This window comes from Ascaphus truei, chromosome 5 (assembly GCF_040206685.1).
Source record: "Ascaphus truei isolate aAscTru1 chromosome 5, aAscTru1.hap1, whole genome shotgun sequence".
Classification (NCBI taxonomy): domain Eukaryota; kingdom Metazoa; phylum Chordata; class Amphibia; order Anura; family Ascaphidae; genus Ascaphus; species Ascaphus truei.
In genome coordinates this window covers 122,836,436-122,855,526 of record NC_134487.1, presented here as the reverse complement: position 1 = coordinate 122,855,526, position 19,091 = coordinate 122,836,436, and the positions used below count along the sequence as shown (strand labels likewise).

General features: G+C 45.6%; 1 protein-coding gene across 1 annotated transcript in view; it reads right to left on the bottom strand.

Moving 5' to 3' along the window:
- Window positions 1-314: 314 nt before the first annotated feature.
- The window catches only part of LTA4H (leukotriene A4 hydrolase), a 37,505-nt gene continuing 18,728 nt past the window's right edge, over window positions 315-19,091 (bottom strand). The window contains exons 13-19 of the mRNA XM_075600569.1: window positions 10,171-10,274; window positions 7,138-7,208; window positions 6,419-6,473; window positions 5,956-6,051; window positions 3,834-3,916; window positions 940-1,044; window positions 315-603 (exon numbers count right to left, since the gene is read on the bottom strand). Coding sequence (XP_075456684.1) covers window positions 480-603; window positions 940-1,044; window positions 3,834-3,916; window positions 5,956-6,051; window positions 6,419-6,473; window positions 7,138-7,208; window positions 10,171-10,274 — 638 coding nt within the window. The 3' untranslated portion in view covers window positions 315-479. The remainder of the gene's footprint in view (window positions 604-939; window positions 1,045-3,833; window positions 3,917-5,955; window positions 6,052-6,418; window positions 6,474-7,137; window positions 7,209-10,170; window positions 10,275-19,091) is intronic.

Below are 19,091 nucleotides of genomic sequence, written 5' to 3'. Positions count from 1 at the left end.
CACTAAAAGATAGACTGAACAGTCTTCTAGTGATGAGGAATTTGAAACAAATTGGGATGGGTTCAAGGGAAGCCTACACGTTTAGGGGACAGACAAAATGCAAACGATAAAGCACACTATATATAGAAAAATGGAAAGGTTAGATGCCAAAACGGTCTTGAACCATTGCCATGTTAAAAATAGTATATTAGGACAGGGGCAGATTCTCTGTGTGTTGCAAACAGCCGGGTCAGCTGCTTGACACATACAGAATCAGTCCTGTAACCAGAAGATCAATATTCAAAGAGAAAGTTGCATTGATACAAAAACACTGGTCATTAACAAAATTCTTATTTTAATGGATATATTGTTCAGGGACTGGGTTTCATATAAAGTTTTAATTGCATACAAATGTATGTTAAGGCTGGTATGAAGTTTAGTTCAATGATAAGTGCAGCACAGGTACTCTTGTGGCAGGTAAGTAATTAGAAGCCAGTACATTATGAAGCATCAACATTAAGGTCTTTTGCCACCAGCATTGCAGTCACTGGATGCATGGAGGATCTATTCTGCAGGAAGGTGCTGACCGCTTGATCACGAGCCTTATCCAAGTTGTACAGATCCCTAAAGAAACACAAAAACGTTGATGGAAGAAAGTGAGGGATTTTTTTTTCCTTTTTCAAAAATCAGCATTATGCACAAAATGTGGTACAAATGTAAGGAGTTTAACTACAATCAGCAAACCCAACAAAAATGAAATAGATTACAGCACCAGAATACAACCAGAGAATTTAAAAAAGGGTGGATTTGCTAAATACAGCATCAAAGTGCTTCACAATGGAAAAGGAAATATTTTCTGTTAGGAAAAAAAAACCAAGACAAAAACAAATGCACGCAGAAAGATTCATAGTACATAAAAAGCTCATGTACTTTTTCACCCGTGGGTCCTACGTGAATTACCTATATAGAGGTCGAGTGAACTTCATTCTCCCTTGTTCCGTTGCCATTTTAAGCGCCAATGGGATGACTTCGTCCCACTTCGCTCGGATACAGAGACGCAGCCACCTGTGTGTATTATTTAAACATGAAACGTTGTTACAACGGATTTCATTGCGTTACTCAGACGGTAATATAGCCTTAGTCTTGGTTATTTAGAGTACTAGAAATGGCAGTGAATACACCGATTCAGCTTGTAATTGAAGCTACATTTTGCATTTCTTTTATCTTTCTTCAAACAAATCCCAGGTTGGTGTAAAAATACAAAAACCAACAACGCTTCGTGTAAGAGATATCTTACACAGGAACCCTCATCTTGCACTCAAGGACAAAAAGGAAACCACTTTAATTATTGACGTAATTGTCAAGGAATATAAATATTCCAACTACTTTAAGGAAGCATTCCAAAGTATATAACGCCAAGATAGATACAGTATATAGATATATATATATATATATGGTATTTATGGTCTCACTAGTACAGATACATTTATTTTTATTCATTAGTATAACAGGGATGCAAGTGAAAACTATTTACAGTGTATTCAAATCCCCATGGTGACAGCTACAATAGACTATCTTGTCACTTTAATTGATTAGTCTATCAAGAGACAGTATTTACGGTTGTGTCAGGTATAACAAACTGCATGTAGCTTACAAATAGCCTTCAACTCCAATCAGATATGTTGCATATACTACAATTAACAGCTTAACCTGATTTCAAGTGTAGCAGGGTCCCTTCCCCGGTTCCCCGTATCCCCGCGTACCTCAGCTGCAGCAGGGGTGTGTGCAGTGTTGTGACTGGCGAGCGCGTCGCCAGAGGCATCGGCGGCTCCTGTTGCAGGGCGCCTCCATCTTGGGACTCCTTGTGCATGCGCAGTGCAAGCGGCCGACATTGCAGCAAGTACATATATCAGGTCATATGGTGGTGTTTTCTACCCCTTTGCGCTATACTTCATTAACATTGTATAGCTCATTATCTGCTATATCTGTCATTGTTGCTACAATACTTTATCTAGTTTGATCACAAGACCTCAATTACAAAGGGTCTGGAACTTAAGATATACTGTATGTATGCACCTTTGTGTCATATTTGTTATCCGCATAGATGTTTCAGTGTCAACCTATGCAGATTATTATACTGGGCAAGACCTGTGTGCTTATTCACTATATAGGGAGTCACCTGTTTTATATTGGAAATCAGGTTAAGCTGTTAATTGTAGTATATACACAACAGATCTGATTGGAGTTGAAGGCTATTTGTAAGCTACATGCAGTTTGTTATACCTGACACAACCGTAAATACTGTCTCTTGATAGACTAATCAATTAAAGTGACAAGATGGTCTATTGTAGCTGCCACCATGGGGATTTTAATGCACTGTAAATAGTTTTCACTTACGTCCGTTATACTAATGAATAAAAATAAATGTATCTGTACTAGTGAGACAAATACCATATATATAGCTTGGTGTTTATAAAAACGTTACTGTATATACTTGAATGCCTCCTTAAAGTAGTTGGAATATTTATATTCCTTGACAATTGCGTCAACAATTAAAGTGGTTTCCTTTTTGTCCTTGAGTGCAAGATATCTTTCTTACACTAATCGTTGTTGGTTTATGTCTATAATCCCTCTGCACCAGACATTTTTCATAATTCCTCCAATGTACCATTTTTTTGACTGAGTGGATGATCAAAGACAGTACCTACAGTATGAATCAAGTGATACCCATGTACTTTAAAGAGTATTAATATATACACACCAATTCTGTTGTTAGTGGGATGTATTGAGCTTGTATATAACTGTAATCTAAATATTTAGATCGCTTGAATTTACATTCATTTATTCCCCTAAAAGGCTTCTCTTTATACTGCATGTTTAGCCATACAGTCAAAAGTGAAATGATCTACAGTACATATTATAAACCATCCAATAGACTCAACATGGTGTTTCAGAACCACTGGCATTTATTTCTGATTTAAAACAGGTGGTTGGGGAGGGCAGGCGTGTGTGTGTGTCACTGCATTCCCCTCATAAATTGTCTTTGTAACGTCAAACACAAAAATGTAGCAACAGCACAAATGTGCCTTCTTATATAGAACAGATTCAAGGATTGCTTCTCTAGCAATCAGTTTATTAGTCACGGAAACTGCAGGAAAATACAAAAGGTCAGTTAAACATAAAAACATGACATGGCACTTTTACAGGAATATCCAACATTTCAAGCGACCTCACAGACTAAAATAACAGCTCCCTATGGCTCCAAGTCCAATTTTCATTGAATCGCAATTAAAAAGGTAACTTTTGTCATGTATATTTTGAAGGAGTGGTATCTATCCTTGTAGTAAAATATTACAGCAGGATCATTTTCTCCTTGTGCTAATTTTAATTGTAGGGTTTTATAGTTCAGGTCTGTCCTATCTTCTTTCAGTGGTATGATACAGGTCACTGAAGTATTAAAACACAGGTCAGTAGGAGATGTAGGAGAGCTTTCACTGGCATACTGCAGTATTGCCTATGGAACACCAGTTCATTGGTTGAGATCTTAAGGCCACGTCCATGCGGAGCGTGACCGCGGGTGCGACTAAACACATTAAAGTCTATGGGAGCGTCCATAAAGCGTGGCTGTTTTATTTGCGAGAATTTTTTTTTGTCTTTGTCTTGACACTCGGGTCACAAGTAGTTCAGCCAATGAGGGCAAACCGCTCGTGTGACGTCAGACATGCCCCCCTTCGCTGTGGACCACAGGCGCACATGACGTCACACGCGCATCCTAGCATGGACGCGGCATTAGTCAATCAAGATTTTTTGTAATATACACCATAATTTTTTTCAATTGTCCATGTGCAACTAACCTGAACCGTATTTCAGAATTTTTGACTTCATTCAAGTTGTACACCTCTTGCATGCGCTTCACATGCGAGACTGGCAGCGGCTCCTAAACAAAAAGGACATTAACGCCAAAAGACTTATCAATATCAACTCGTTTTCTTTATTACACAAGTAATGAAGGTGGCAATGGGTGTTCAAGAAGATTTATAGTGGCACTTGTGCTGGCAGTTTCAACTGTACTATTAAAGCTTGAATATACTGTACCCTGCTAAAGTGGTAAAAGATACTTGCCAACATACAAATTAGGCTAGCATGACAATGTCAAGTCATCAAAATGTTTGTTAAACCCCCCAGGTCTATAAAAGACATTGGGGGAGGAAGGGAGATTACAAGCAGGAGGATTCTTTTAAGGGCCTTTACATGATGCATCTTTATCATGAGTTCCCTGCTCCGCCTCCTCCCCTCTGCCAGGTCTGCAGTAGCAGCCAGAAGGGAGGGGTGAGGAGTGTGGCTAGAAGCACCCGGGACATGCTGCAACTTCACAGGCCCCAGCAGCCAAGAATACTGCGGTAATAAACAAACAAACAATCGAAAGTACCAAGTTAAGACGTTTTTTTTATTACCATGGTATTACTATCATACCGGTATATTGCCCAACCCTAGTCCTCATTCTGTAGGGCTTCAGTGCTCAGGAAGGCATTATGGGCCGAGGGGTGCCAAGAATCCCTGGCATTAAACAAATGCAGTCATTCAACCCTTTATCTGGGTACCTACAACTACCAGAGTCTCCAGTGAAGCAGTACTGCAAGAACTGGAAGACTAGCATGGAAAGATTAAATGGGATATTGTTGGCGTAATAGAAGAAAAGAAAGACTTCATTGAGTTGAAAGCAGATACCTATAATAGTAGAGGTACACAAAAATGGAATAATAAGTGGAGTAGGCCCTCACTGTTGAGATGGAGAAAACAGAGTAGGAAAGTTCAATCGTCATACAGTTGACGAAGATACAGGCTTCAAATAAAACGTACATGTCCCAACATCAAGTCACGTGGACAATTAAATACAAGTCTTCTACCATGATATCAATCACTGCTGTTCAGTGCAGTAGCTCTAGTAGTGAGCTAAACCAGGTAGTGGGTTTTGATCCCGTTTGACCAGACAGGGATGGAGCGCATATGGACAGACAGCCAAGTTTGCTTGGGAACCTTCCACTGTGCCCAACACAAATGGAAAAACAAAGTATCCCGTCTGTGCGCATGTATGGATGTGGAACATGGTCCCTAAATGCGATGACAGTCCAGAAGCTCTCAAAAGTAGTATGAAGAGATGTATGCTAGGTATGCTGTCCCAAAGAGACAGGAAAGAGAATGAATGGGTTTGGAACAAAGTCACATGGGTGAAGGAATTCAAATGGCAGTGGTGCACACAGTGCGAGAAGAAATTACCATTTGGATTCCAAGAGAGTGTATGGAGTCTGCTATGCATACTACAGATGTAGCCAGACTCACTATTCCTTGGAGTTACAAAAAGAAAAGCATTGCACATTTTCTTATGGGCAGCCTGCAGTTCTCTGCTGGGGTTGGGTTGAAATGGCAGAAATGTAATCTGGCTGCATGTGTAACCACAGAAACTATAAACCAAAAAAAGGCAAAATTGTGGAGTAATTCTTTCATACACCGCAAAATCAGCACCCCAGCTATATAGTTCATCTCCAAATCATGCTCAACAGCTGTCTGATATCCAATACCAATAGGATGCTGCAGCAAGATTTGAACAGCAAAGCGAATATTAGATTCTTAAAGAATTATAGGGCCTTCTTACTAAAAAGGCAGCTGTCCCAGTTTTCCCCCCAGCTACTGATGTATGGGCAAGGAGTTGTACAGTAGATGGGACATAGTGGTCAAGGTCCTGGTAGGACATTATGCGGTGGTTATTGTTGTTGATTAGAAACGCTTGTGTTTGTAAATAAAAAAAATTTAAACTACGGTGTGTCCTCAGGCTATTCAATGTATCACATTTGGGACAGGGATGCCATCACTAAAAAAAAAAGTAACTACTGTAAGAACCACTGAACAAAACCTAAGTATGATCAATGGATTTATTAGAATGAATGTCACTTGCCATCAATTATGATCAATACTTACCTCAAGCAGCAATATAGTCAGGAACTCAATTTGTTGATGAGAAGACAATTGTTTCAAATCTGAATCACTGAATGAGTTCAAATCACTTTCCTTGGCCTGAAAAAAATAATTAAAAAATAAATAAATATTCAAATGCGGGATTAACAGCTACATTTATTTTGTGTATTATGTGTACATTAAAGGCAGTGTTACCCCTTCTCTATATGCTGGATGAAGTAATATTGCTGAAATGATGGTAGGTGGCCTAGTCCAAAGTACATAGAAATTACTAAAAGATTTGTCAACCACAGATTAGAGTCCTATTTAATTCACATCAAACATTAACATTTATTATAGCAACTGGGTGTTACTTAGAATGTGTAATACATTAACTATAACAATACAATCATTGTCATCCTTAACCTCAGCAAATAATACACATGGGAGTTAAAACAGCCACATTTATGCTCAGCATCATCCTTACCTGGACCCATTTCTTGCTCAGTGCAATACAAGCATCGGCTAGAGTCATATCATACCTGTAAAGATTGAAACAATAGCATCAATAAAAATATCTTGTATTGCAGCACATGTCCGCTGCCCCCCCCCAAAAATAATTACTACTGTTCTTATGTGGGGTTGAAGCTCAATAGATGGTTTACAAGTGGGCTGGTTTAGGCCAATTTCTTTAAACACTTGTACCAAAAATGCTAACTTCTCCAAATGTATAAAAAAAAAAGTTATGTAAAATCAGTGAATAGTGTTAATGTTTGGTGCAAATGAGCACCCCGTGGGTGTTGCACTCTATCCATGTCACTACCTAGAATCGTTGTTCGCCGTTTATTCAATGTACTATGTGACAATGGGGTGAATGAAGCAGGTTTGAAGACCTAAAGGAGCAAACCAGCTTTGCAGTGATCAAATCAAAACTGAAAGGAAACAAAAGCAATACACCCACGAGTGCTCATGTGTGTGTGTCACGACCAGAGTCACTGTGTGCACTGTCGGAAGTGACCATGGCATTAATGGAGCATGTTTGAGATATTCAAATCACTATCATACACATTGCTTAAATGCGGTCACATACCAGACTGCATTCCTATAGTGATGTATTTTGCAGGTTACATTGCATAAATATCGTCTTAAAGTTATATTTAGTGCAGCTGTCAAAAAGGTTAATGTTTCAGAAAACTAAGAGCTTACTTTGGTTTTACAGGTGGCATACCAGGAGTATACATCCATCCATTCCAGTCAACTTTGTCAAGAATATCAGCCTACAAAAGCAACACAAAATACTTCATTAGAAAAACAGTGTCATACAAAAGTATCGTGAACTATGGAATCTGCAGGAAACGCCCCTCCCCCCAGATGAAGGAACAAACTTACAGGAGCTGTGGAGTGATGCAAAACATACCTTCCATTTCATTACACCAAAATATTCTGCAGCATAGACAGTAACACGAAGAGTTTAACTTTTACTGTATCTCAAGCACTACGGCCAGTGCGTTCCCTGATGCACGTGCACAGATTACAGCTGCGATATGCGCTCTGTAGGGGAGCAATGGGACGCACGAGGGGGCGCGGCCATAATGGGGGGGGGGCACGGCCGTGGCAGCGCATATCTGCCCTTCCATTGGCTGCCCGCCAAGCATGTGACCCCATTGCGGCACGGGAAGACAACATTCTTGACTTCATTGCCAGCGTACATGTCACAGCGCTTTGCGTGCCCACTGGGGCCTGCCCCATAGAGGGCTGTGCTGTGTGGCGCGAACGCTGCAGCAGCCACTGGGCCCCTGGCATAGAAAAGAGGTTCCTGCTACAGAGCTTACAAAAAAGGTGGGGGAGTGGAAACAGAAGTAATAGAGTGAGCGCGCCTTGCGGGGGAGGGGGGGTGAAGGAGTTGCTCAGCATAATTTTAGCCATCAGCTTCTTGCTTCAGATTATGCAGTTCAAGGATGAAAATAAGAGTCACTCAAGAGTTAAATAGGCCTCCTTGAAAGGGTTTATTTAAAAAACAGGTGTGTATGGTAGAGGAGAGTTTGATCATGTGTGGTAGAGTTCTCCCAAGTAAGGCTGCAGCATAAGCGAGCGTAGATTGCGTGTTGGAGAGTACTGTACTTGGAAATTTGGTTTAAAAAAAAAAAAAAAAAAACAACACCTAAAGACCAGTATTATGTATAACTTAATACGGGAGCACAAGTGTTTTGAATTTACTGCCCCACTATTTAGAGTATGGGTATCTATTTGCATAGTCAGCAGTGGGTGAGGTAAATAAGACTGGCAGTGGCATTTACAATGGACCGTCCAGGTGACAAAGCAGAGGGGAAGACCTACTGTATCAAGAGGAAGTGAATACAAATTTTAGTGGATTGCTCAGTGAGGAAGGGGTGTATTTTAGCAATTAATGGCAGGATTTAGGCCTGCTTTACTCCTTCCTTTTTATTCCACAACACTAAGCATCTGGCTTGGGGTATTGAGAGGATAGTGCAGTCTTAATGCAAGTGAGAAATCGGGAACAGGTGTAGAGTTTGCATGTGAAAAACAGAGTATATTTGTTCCTTCTAAGTTTGAGAGTGATGGGACATCCATGAGATTGGTGTCACAGTCTTTCTGCAGACTGGAAAGAAGAGGTAGATTTGGGTATCAGCACATATGTTGGAGAAAATGAAGTAATTAGTTTTTCCACTAAAAGAAGGGTAGGGGTTCTAGAATTTAGCTCTGGGGTACACCAACTGTGAGCAGGAAGAGGATGTGCCAGCAAAGGAGAAACTCAGGGAGGAGTCGGAGAGAGAAGTGAACCATGAGATGGCATGTCAAGCAGGCCAATGGAATGGAGGACATCAATGGTCTCAAAAGGTCCAATAAAATGAGCAAGTAGAACTTCCCTTGTGATTTTGCTTTGAAAATATAGTTTACTTTTGTCCAGACAATCTCAGTGGAGTGGTTAGGAAGGAATCCATACTGCAATCCATCAAGTAGAGCATTAGAATAGATGTCCAGCATAGTTATAGAAGGAGTTTACATGAACAGGGCAGACAGAAGAATGAATGGTAGTTGTAAGGGATGTAGGATCAAAGGAAGATCTCTTTAGGATAGGTATTACAGAAGCATGCTTGAAGGTAAATGAGTCTGGAAAATTAAAATATATAACATTTTCACTGGACTAATTGCTGTGGACAGTGAGCAGGGATAGGATCAATAGTAGAGGGGGAGGGGGGAGAAAGAGAGAAATACTTACTCAATAATTGGTAGAAAGCAAACACCATTTTGCTTTTCACCAGTTATTGAGGAGGTTGCTTTATGAGCCGTTTGTGTAGATGGGACATGACAGTGCAAGATCATGTTGCATTGATTTTTATGTTTACAGTTGTTGGTGAAGGCAGTAGTTGTTGGTCGGTGAAAGAAAAGGTTGAAAGTTGAAACCAGACATGGTTGATTAGAGGGGACAGTAGACATTGAGTCTTTTAGACAGGGTAGTATTATAAAATAATTTTTAGTGTGAAATTCGATTTACTGTAGAGCAGGATTTCCTCCATCAACATTCAGCACTGTGGGAGCATCTCTGGAAGTACCAGGTTATGTTGATGTGCCGTGGTTAAGGTTTGATGTGACAGTAGCAGCTAGTTTTGTCATGCGTACAAGATAGAGGATATTGTCCCTATTGTATAGGGAGACAGCCAAGTCTGGGCAGGAGAGGGAGGGGAGGGTTTGCAGAGATAGAGAGCCGAGTCAGGTATATCTTAATAAAAAGTTACAGGAAAAAGGATTAAATGGAGGGACCAAAAACAGGAGAAAATAAGGTAAAAAAATAGTGACCATCACAATGCTTAGCAGAGCTGGTACACCAGGAGAGACCAAAGGAGAAGGTTCAATAGATGAGTCAGTTGGTTAATTTGGGTTATTAATATCAATATTAAAATTACCATAGAATGAGAGTGGAGGAATCACAAGGAAATACATTTTTTTTATCTATCTCTATATCCACAATTCTTTACATGTACCTCACTGGAGGCTATTTATTTGAAGTGGATGTTGTATGAATACAAATTGATGACTTCCTTCTGAAATTATTATTAAGGTTTTAACCTTTGAACAGAAAGCAAAACAAAAAAAAAAGGCATTGTAAAATTTGACCCTAGGTGGGGGTTTAACACTGTGTACAGGTTTAAGCCTTTTTTTATGCATGTTAGCAGCACGAAAGAGTGAAACAAACAAGATAGAACTGCATTCACTTACCTGGTCTTTGAAATATGTATACAGGAACTTCTTCCAATCCTCTGTAACTACACTCTTATAGGCAAACATCTGAATGTAAGATTTCAAGAACCCCAAGAAAATATCTTTAAAGAAAAAAAAAAATAAAGTGTAAGTTTCTTCAAGTTTAAAAAGTAACTAGCATAGTACAATGTGTCGAGCTTGACAAATTGTTATATTAAAGGTGATTCAGTACCAGTTCATGTGGCAGTCCAACCTTCAGCAGTAAAATGCTGTCATTATGCCCTTAAAGCTACAGGCCAAGCAATATCCTACATGTTTTTTTTTTTTTTTAAATAAAACAGTTCTGTACTATGGGAGATATATAAAAGACAGCGCCCTTATTAGCATACACCTATAACCCTGCAAAACAGACCTCACACTGCAGGATGATATACCCAGCACAGATATGACAATGCTTCTAGATTAGCAGGAAACCAAGCAAATTGCAATATAAAAAGGTGAAAAAACAAAATTGTGAATAAATATATGAAAAAATTAAAAATATATTAAAAAATGTATGTTGGCAACAAAAACAATAAAAAAAGAAAAAAATACCTATAAAAATTGTGTGTAAGTCTCTTTTGTATTGTTGACAAAAATGTATAATCAATATAAATCGAGCACCTAACAGGAGGCTATACAAAGGAGGGTCACGGGAGGACGCTGCTGCCTCGAGCCGGACTGAGAGGACCGCGTTGCTGGCACATGAGAGCCTATTTCATAAATGCTTATATTTGCAGTACTCTTGTGAGTGGGCATTTGTTTGATTTTATGTTCCTTTAATATATATTTTATTACGTTAATGCACTAGGTGTGCGCCTGCTTTTTTTCTTTCTTTTTTCACAGATTTTGTCAGGGATTGGTGATCCCTTTGAAACGGGCTGCAATCACCTGGAAGCAATTGACATTGAAACAGGACTTTGTTTTTTCAAAGGTTTTTTAAGGTTTTTATTTAATTTTTTCTGATTTAATTTTTTCATAATTTATTTATTAAATGGTTTAGTTTTTAATATTGTGATTTTTAATACAATTTACTTGTTTCCCTTTTGAGATTACAAGTTCATATCATTGGTTAATAGCGACTATCACACCGCCCCACTAGGCATATTCACTTTGTCCATTAGTTCTGCATTATCACTAGCTTTAATTCAGGGTATATTAGAGGCGCTACTGCATTGTTTTTGATAGAGATATATATATATTAAAAAAAACTCTGAATTATATGTTTTAATGTATTATAATGTAAAAGGCCTTCTATGTTTTTATATGAACCATTTAGAAAGTTACATCCCTTCTTCTGAAACAGGCTCTGGCACACCCTTTTTGAGCCCTGTCCTCTAGCAGTGCACAAGCTCAATTATATCTAGTGACTGCCTTGTCACATGATGTTCCCCACAGAATTTTGTCATATTTATATACAAATGCATTCCACTAAATGCAGAATATTCCTCTGCAGCCATTCCAACCCTCCCCCCCCCCCCCCTGCTTACCAATAAACAGCCTGGGCTAGGCGGTGCTATCGACATGGCGGCTTAAATATCCCGCGGGAAGCAGCAATGTTCTTCTTTGCAGCTTACTATTGTCCCGCATGACTGGGAATTTAAACCTGAGCAGGCGACACCAGCACTCAAGTGGTCCTCGGTGCTGAAAGTAATTGGGTTCAGCTCCGGAGACACCCTACTTCCCACTTATTTAAAAAAAAAATGTTCTGCTGCTTTAATGTACTTGATACCCACAACCTTCAGAAACTTTTGGTGTCAACAGCAAGCTCTAAATCTGAGGTGGGCAACTCGGTCGCCAATCGCCACCGAGTTGAGAATAGGCCATGAAAGTGGCAAATTTGAGTTTGAAAGTTCCCACAGTAAAATAAACTTTTTCCTGATGGTGTTTGCTGGTTTCTGCTTTCTGAATGAGTCAACAAAGTGAAGCAGCCTATTTTGATCTGGTTTAATACAGATTGGCCGGCGAAGCCAGCCAATTCAGTTAAACAGCAATTCTACTTGTTGCCAAGTAGAACAAAGAAAAACCAGTCAAACAAATATGAAAGGGAACCAACAAGTGCACTTAAAACAGAAGGGTTAACTCAAAAGAACCCATGATGGGGGATACCGAGCAGAGCACTCCGCCTAACGCCCACTGGGAGGCAAACTCCGAAACCGTCCCAGCGGACTCGGCGTACGTGAACTCTGCCCAAATACGGGAGTGCACCAGCGCCCGGAACACTGCCACGATGTTCGTTGGGACCCGCCTCTCCAAACGTTGCTTTCTGGTCTTGTAAATGGATACCTTAGCCACTGCAAGGAGCAGGTTGACTAGGAGATCCCTAGGCTTATTGTCTCGGGACACTGGGCACCCAAAAATAAAAAGATGAGGAGAGAAGTTTAACCAGAACTGCAGGAGAAGGCTCCTCAAGAAGGACAAGAGGGGCTGCAGTCTGGCGCAACTCAAATAAATGTGAAATACGGACTCCCGCTCGCCACAGAAAGGACAGACGGCGGGGGAGTCCGTGAAGTGTGCCAAATACTCTCCTGTGCTCAGTGCTCCGTGGAGGACTCTCCAACTCAAATCCCCGGTGGGACGGGGAACCAAAGATGAATAGAGTTCCTTCCACCGGGGTCTCTCGTCCTCGTTCGCAGGGAATACCTGCCTCCAGATGGTGTCTGGGCGGGTGACAAGGGCGAGGTAATGCACTATATGGAGCACCAGAGAATACAGGACATTCCTCGGCATGCCGCGGAAACATGCCGGGGACATATCCACCAACCTGCTGAGGTTGGGGGAAAGAGGAGCCCGAGGGGGTTGCCTTGGTTTGGGTTCTACGCAAAGATCCGGAGAGCTGAAGTTGATAGGTTGACAAGGCTCTCCGGTCTGCAAAACCCCCTCGATGAAGGTGCATGAGTCGGGGTGGATGGCATCTTTAATCTCCTGGATCAAACGACGAGGGACGCGGGCAGTAAGCATACCCATACAGGGCGCGAGCTCCTCTGCTCCTACCCAGTCCTGCCGCTCATAGTCCAGGAGATCCCCGACTCTGGTCACCTGCGCCAGGATTAGCCGTCGGCAAATAGAGGGTGAATCCAACATCCGAGCCCCCACTGCCGGATTATACAGCAGGGGCTCAGCGAGGAAATCAACCCCCGCCGCCTGTTCCTTCCTGGTCGCGGAGACAAGTTTCCAGGCCTTCAGTAAGTCCCGGTAGTATGCCGGCAGCACCGAGAGGTTTCTACCTAAACCCTCGGGCCTGATGAAAAAAAGTTGCCGGTCATACCTCATATTGCACAGCTGGCGAAAGAAAAAGGTCGCCAGCTGGCACCACTGCGGAGACGGATCTGCGAATAGGTATCTCTGCAGGTACTGGAGGCGGAAAGTGTGTAACTGGGAGCGGACACACACCACTCCCTGTCCACCCTCCTCCAAAGGGAGACACGCAACTCCTGCAGAGACCCAATGCTTCCCCATCCAGAGGAAATCCATCAATCTCCTCTGGATCTTGTTGATAAATTCGGGGGTTGGACCCATGGCTATCAGCCGGTGCCAAAGCTGACTGGCCACCAGCTGGTTGATCACCAGGGTCCTTCCCCTAAGGGAAAGCATTCTCAACAGATACACCCATGACCCCAGACGAGCAATGACCCGTTCTTCAAGATCACTGAAGTTTTCTGGGGCCGGGTCCTCCGCAGCAGACAGGTAGACTCCCAGATACTTGAGAGTATCGCTCTCCCACGAGACATTCCAAAACGTGGGGGGCAAAGAGTCCACCTGTAAGGGACCCACCAATATGCCGGAGCACTTGGACCAGTTGATCCAAGCAGAAGAGGCCGCGGTGTAGACCTCTTGGCACGCTTGTGCCCGCTCTAGATCATCTAGGTCCTGGGCCATGAGGAGCACGTCATCGGCATAAGCCGACAGGACTACTCGCATGTCGGGTTCCCGCAGCACCAGCCCGGTGAGCCTCCTCAGTAGGCAGAGGAAGGGCTCAATGGCCAGCGCGTACAGTTGCCCAGACAGGGGGCACCCTTGACGTACTCCCCGACCAAACACAAAAGGTGCCGTCAGGGACCAGTTGATCTTCACCAGACACTTTGCAGAGGCGTACAGCATCTGGAGAAAGCCCACAAATTGTGGGCCAAAGCCAAACGCCCGCAGGGTCTGCATAAGGTAACGGTGATCCACTCTGTCAAACGCCTTCTCCTGATCTAGGGACAGGAAGGCGAGTGATAGACCAGTCCTCTGCGCGTAGTGCATCAGGTCCCGGACCAGAAAAATGTTGTCATGAATGCTCCGGCCCGGGACAGTATAGGACTGGTCGGGGTGAATCACCTCTGCCAGCACGGACTTGAGCCTCAGCGAAAGCGCTTTGGCTACGATCTTATAGTCCGTGCTGAGCAGTGAGACCGGTCGCCAATTAGAGATCTGACGGAGATCCCCCTTCTTCGGCAGCAAAGACAGTATTGCCCGCCGACACGAAAGTGGCATCTCACCGATCTCAAGGGCTTCGGCTAGGACCTCGGTGAAATCAGGTCCCAGCATCTCCCAGAAAAACCAGAAGAACTCCACAGTCAGCCCGTCTAGCCCTGGCGCTTTTCCGTGGGACATAAGACTGAGGGCTTCAGAGAGCTCGGCCAGAGTCAAAGGTAACTCAAGCGGCTCCCTTCCATCCTCACTGACCGTGGGAAGCCCCTCCCATAAGACCCTGCATTTATCTGGCTGGATGGACTCCGGAGAGAAAAGATCTACATAGAATCTCCGGGTTCTGTCCCGGATGCTCTCCGGGTCAGTCAGAGGGGTACCGTCCTCTGCCAACAGGCATGTGATATGTCTACGGTTTCCCCTCTTTTTCTCCAGCGCGTAGAAGAGACGTGACCCGCGATCCATCTCTCGAAGAAAGTTGATGCGGGATCGTACATACGCCCCCCGAGCTCTCCGATCTTCCAAGTCCCGGAGAGTGCACTTCCTCTCCACATACATACTCTGCAGGTATTGGTCTCCTGCCACAGACAGCCGCTTCTCGAGATCGAGCACCTCCTCGCTGAGGGCCTCGATCTCAGCATCACGCCGCCCGCTGGCACCCTTTGTGTACTCCTGACACACGAGGCGCAGATGAACCTTGCCCACGTCCCACCACTGCTCTAACGTGGCAAAGTCTGACCTGCAACCTCTCCAGGCCATCCAAAAGTCTCGGACCGTCGTCGCAAACCCCTTGTCCTCCAACAACGTATTGTTGAAGTGCCAATATGCGGCCGAGGGTGCTGCAGGTAGCAGCGTCACCGTCACGGACGCACAATTGTGGTCCGAAAACGGCGCCAGCCTAATGGCACTGGACTGGGCTCGTGACAGGCTGTGGCTGGAAATATACAGCCTGTCGATCCGGGACCAGGACATCCGTTCACCCCTAAACACCCTAACATTGGTGAACTCAGTGGATGCCTCAGGATGTTGTTCTCGCCAGACATCTACCAAGGAGTAGCGGGTGATGACCTACCGCAAGGCCGACGCAGAACACGGGTGTGGCTCCGGACCATTCCGGTCTTTGCGAGCCTCGAGGGTACAGTTAAAATCACCCCCGAGCACCACGTATTCGTCCGCGTCGACTGTCTCCAGGTATTCAGACATTCTGACGAAGAACTGCCTTCTCAGGGGACCGGTGGCAGGAGCATACATGTTCAGGAAATTAAACGTGTAGTCCTCGTGTCGGACCCTGATATGCAACAGGCGACCTGGAACAACAGCTTTGGCAAGCAGCAGCTCAGGTTGAAAGGATTCGGAGAACAGGGTCACCACCCCACAAGATGTCGAAGTGAGGTGGCTGAAAAAGACCTTGCCTCGCCACTCCAGATGCCAGCTGGCTTCAGCCTCTGGAGTGGTATGGGTTTCCTGCAGGAAACTCACAGAATACTTTCCCTTTTGTAAAAAGGAGAGTACCTGGAACCTGCGAAACCCGTCCTTACATCCATTTACGTTTAGCGTACCGATGCTCAAAGCCATTGGTAATCAAGAGTCTTGCTTCCCATAGGCGCTCAGGGTACTATACCCCGAGAAGCCTTTACGTGCTCTCGCATCACTTTGTTAAACTTTAGGACCCGAGTATGTTCGATAGTCCCGGAAAGTTTGGCCTTGTGGTTAGCCTTGATATATACTCTGAGAGAGTGGAGAATGACCGAAGCATCCTTCCACCTCTCAAGGGCCAACTGCACCTTCTTATGTCCGTGTCTACAGAGGGTATCATCCAGGAAACTATCTAGCTCCCGGGCAGGGATAATGGGGATCGAGGAGTCCACCGATTCCATGGTGCCAGAGGACTCCCCTCTGAGCCCCAACTCCCCAGGCTCCTCTTGGCTGGAGAATTCAAGACCCCTGTCCTTCTCTGCGGGGGCTTCTCTCAGCCCTAGATTGGATCCCCTCCTCGGTGTTTCCACGAGGGGGTCCACTGTGCTCTCCACCTCCATCCCCGAGTCAGGATGTTCAGGGGCAGCTGGTGGCGACATGGCAGAGGCAGTGGTCTCCCGAGATTCCTCGGGGGCCACAGAAGCACACGTGCCACGGGTGTTCGCATCACCCGCGGGAGGGCACTCACCAACCGCGGGAGGGCCCTCACCATCCGCGGGAGGGCCTCCACCGTCCGCGGGAGGGCCCCCACCATCCGCGGGAGGGCACCCACCATCCACGGGAGGGCTCTCACCAACCATGGGGGGGCACTCCTTAGCAAGGGCTTCATAGGGAGGGTCCTTCCCAGCATTCACTCCCAACAAAGTGCCTGCCAAAAACTCTGTACCAAGAGGGTTCAGGTCAGACAACTCCCAGATGTAATCGGAAGTGCTCACCACAACACCCTCCAAACCCTCATCCACGGGGGTCAGCCCTAACCCATCTCCTTCCTCTGGTGACGCAAACCGGGGCTTTTTATCCCTATGTGCGTCACCCGAAGGCGGTACAGCCAGAGGGGGATCTTGGCTGGCTCCGAAGATAGGTGCACTCGGCATGTCAAATTCACCGAAGCACAACTCTCCGGGGGACGCTCTCCAACCGAGAGGGGCGATGGGAGGCTCCCCAACGTCCCCAGAGGCATCGGGTACCTCCAACTGCATTCCCTCCAGAAATTCGAGGGGGGGGGGGGGGGGGGCTGAACATTTGTGGGATCCGGCTTACACTGGTTAATCCCAACCAGTGGGCCGGACAGGACCACCTTGTGCGGAACTGATTTTTCTTTCCGCTTCCGAGACTTCAGAGGGTAAACGTAATATGGTTCACCCTCAACCTCCTCAATCACCCTCTTATTGGTTTTTGATTTGCTCTTCCTGGGGATTGATTTCCCAGGAGAGGGTGCCGCTGTCTCCATAGCAGGAGTATCCTCCCGCTCCCCTTCACCCTGTACGGTGCTTACAATGGGGTTAGGGGGTTCTTGGGGGGGGACAGCGACAGAGGGTGACTGTTGTGGGGTGACTTTGTTCTTCCCCCTCTTTTTTGGGAGGAGAGGTTCAGATGTCACTGTTTGAGTTGCGACAGTGACATCTTCTGTGGTCCCAGTGGGGACCTGGGCCCTCGAGATCTTTTCCTTCTCCCTCTGTTCTTTGGGGAGAGGTTCAGATGTCACTGTTTGAGATGGGGCAGTGACATCTTCTGCGGTCCCAGAGGGGGCCTGAGCCTTCGAGGGCTTTTCCCTCTCCCTCTTTCTTTCGGGGAGAGGTGTAGACGTCACTGTCCGAGATGGGGCAGCGACATCTCCTGTGGTCCCAGCGGGGGCCTGGGCCCCCGAGGGCTCTGCTGCGGTGGGCGCAGCGGCACAGGGTATTTCCTCCTGGGGGGAGACAGCGCTAACAGAGGCTGGCCGCTCCAGGGCGACCCCCTCTCCTTCCTTCCGCTCTCCAGGAAGAGGTGCAGAAGTCACTGTTCCGGATGGGACAGCGACATCTCCTGCGTTCTCAGGAGGGACCTGGGCCCTTGAGGGCCCCGCTGTGGTGGGCACAGCAGTACCGGGTGTCTTGGCAGAGGGAGGGGTGGGTGCAGGAGTTGGGACGGGTCCTCTGTTCCCTTTGAGGCAACTCCTACGAGTGTGCCCCAGCTCTCTGCACAGATAACATCTAACCCCCTCCGTGCCATAAAACACAGTGTATGCTATGCCCTCGTAGAGCACCCTAAACGAACCCTCCACAGATTCAGTGCTCCCCGGCAGCAGCAGTTGTACCTGCCGCCTAAATGAGAGTACATGCCTCAGCGCCCTATCTCTGCAGCCCAAAGATAATTTTATTATGGGGGACTTAATGTCTCCCAGGGCTTGCAGGTACGGCTTCATGAGGCTATCTGGGATGAAGGGGGGCACATTTGACAGAATGACCTTTGTGCCTAACCCCTCCATGGGTTCTATAGGGATGTATTTCCCCCCCTACACTGATGCCTTTCTGCACCAGGGTGTGAGTGGCAGCCAGCGTACGGAGGAAGAAAATGCCCCTCCCATACATTTTGCTGGCTGCCACCACAGCAGAGGGACCCACCACATCAGCCACAGCCCTCACATATTTCTCCATGTTTAGGCCAGGTGACATTGGGCACCTCACCCCAAGTTTCCTGCTCAGACAGGGCGTGGCCCCAGCATTGTTGTTGCTCGGGTCAACGCCTGCAACTGCCACATGCGCCCATGTATGAACTGGGACTGCTGGGGTTACGCTGCTAACAGGTGCTGGGGGAGGCGTGGCCAGGGCACTGGAAGGACCAGGCCTAGGGCTGTGACTAAGAGTGTTGCTCCTAGGGGCCAAAGTTTTTGGTGTTTTGTATCCGGGCGTCGCCCCCGTTACCGCACTTGTCCTATTCTCCTTTCCAGGCATGATAACAAATAAGCCTCTAAGTCAGGGGAGGGTATTACTTAGGGAGAGAGGTTTGAGAGGAACTGTCCCTTTAAGAAGAGA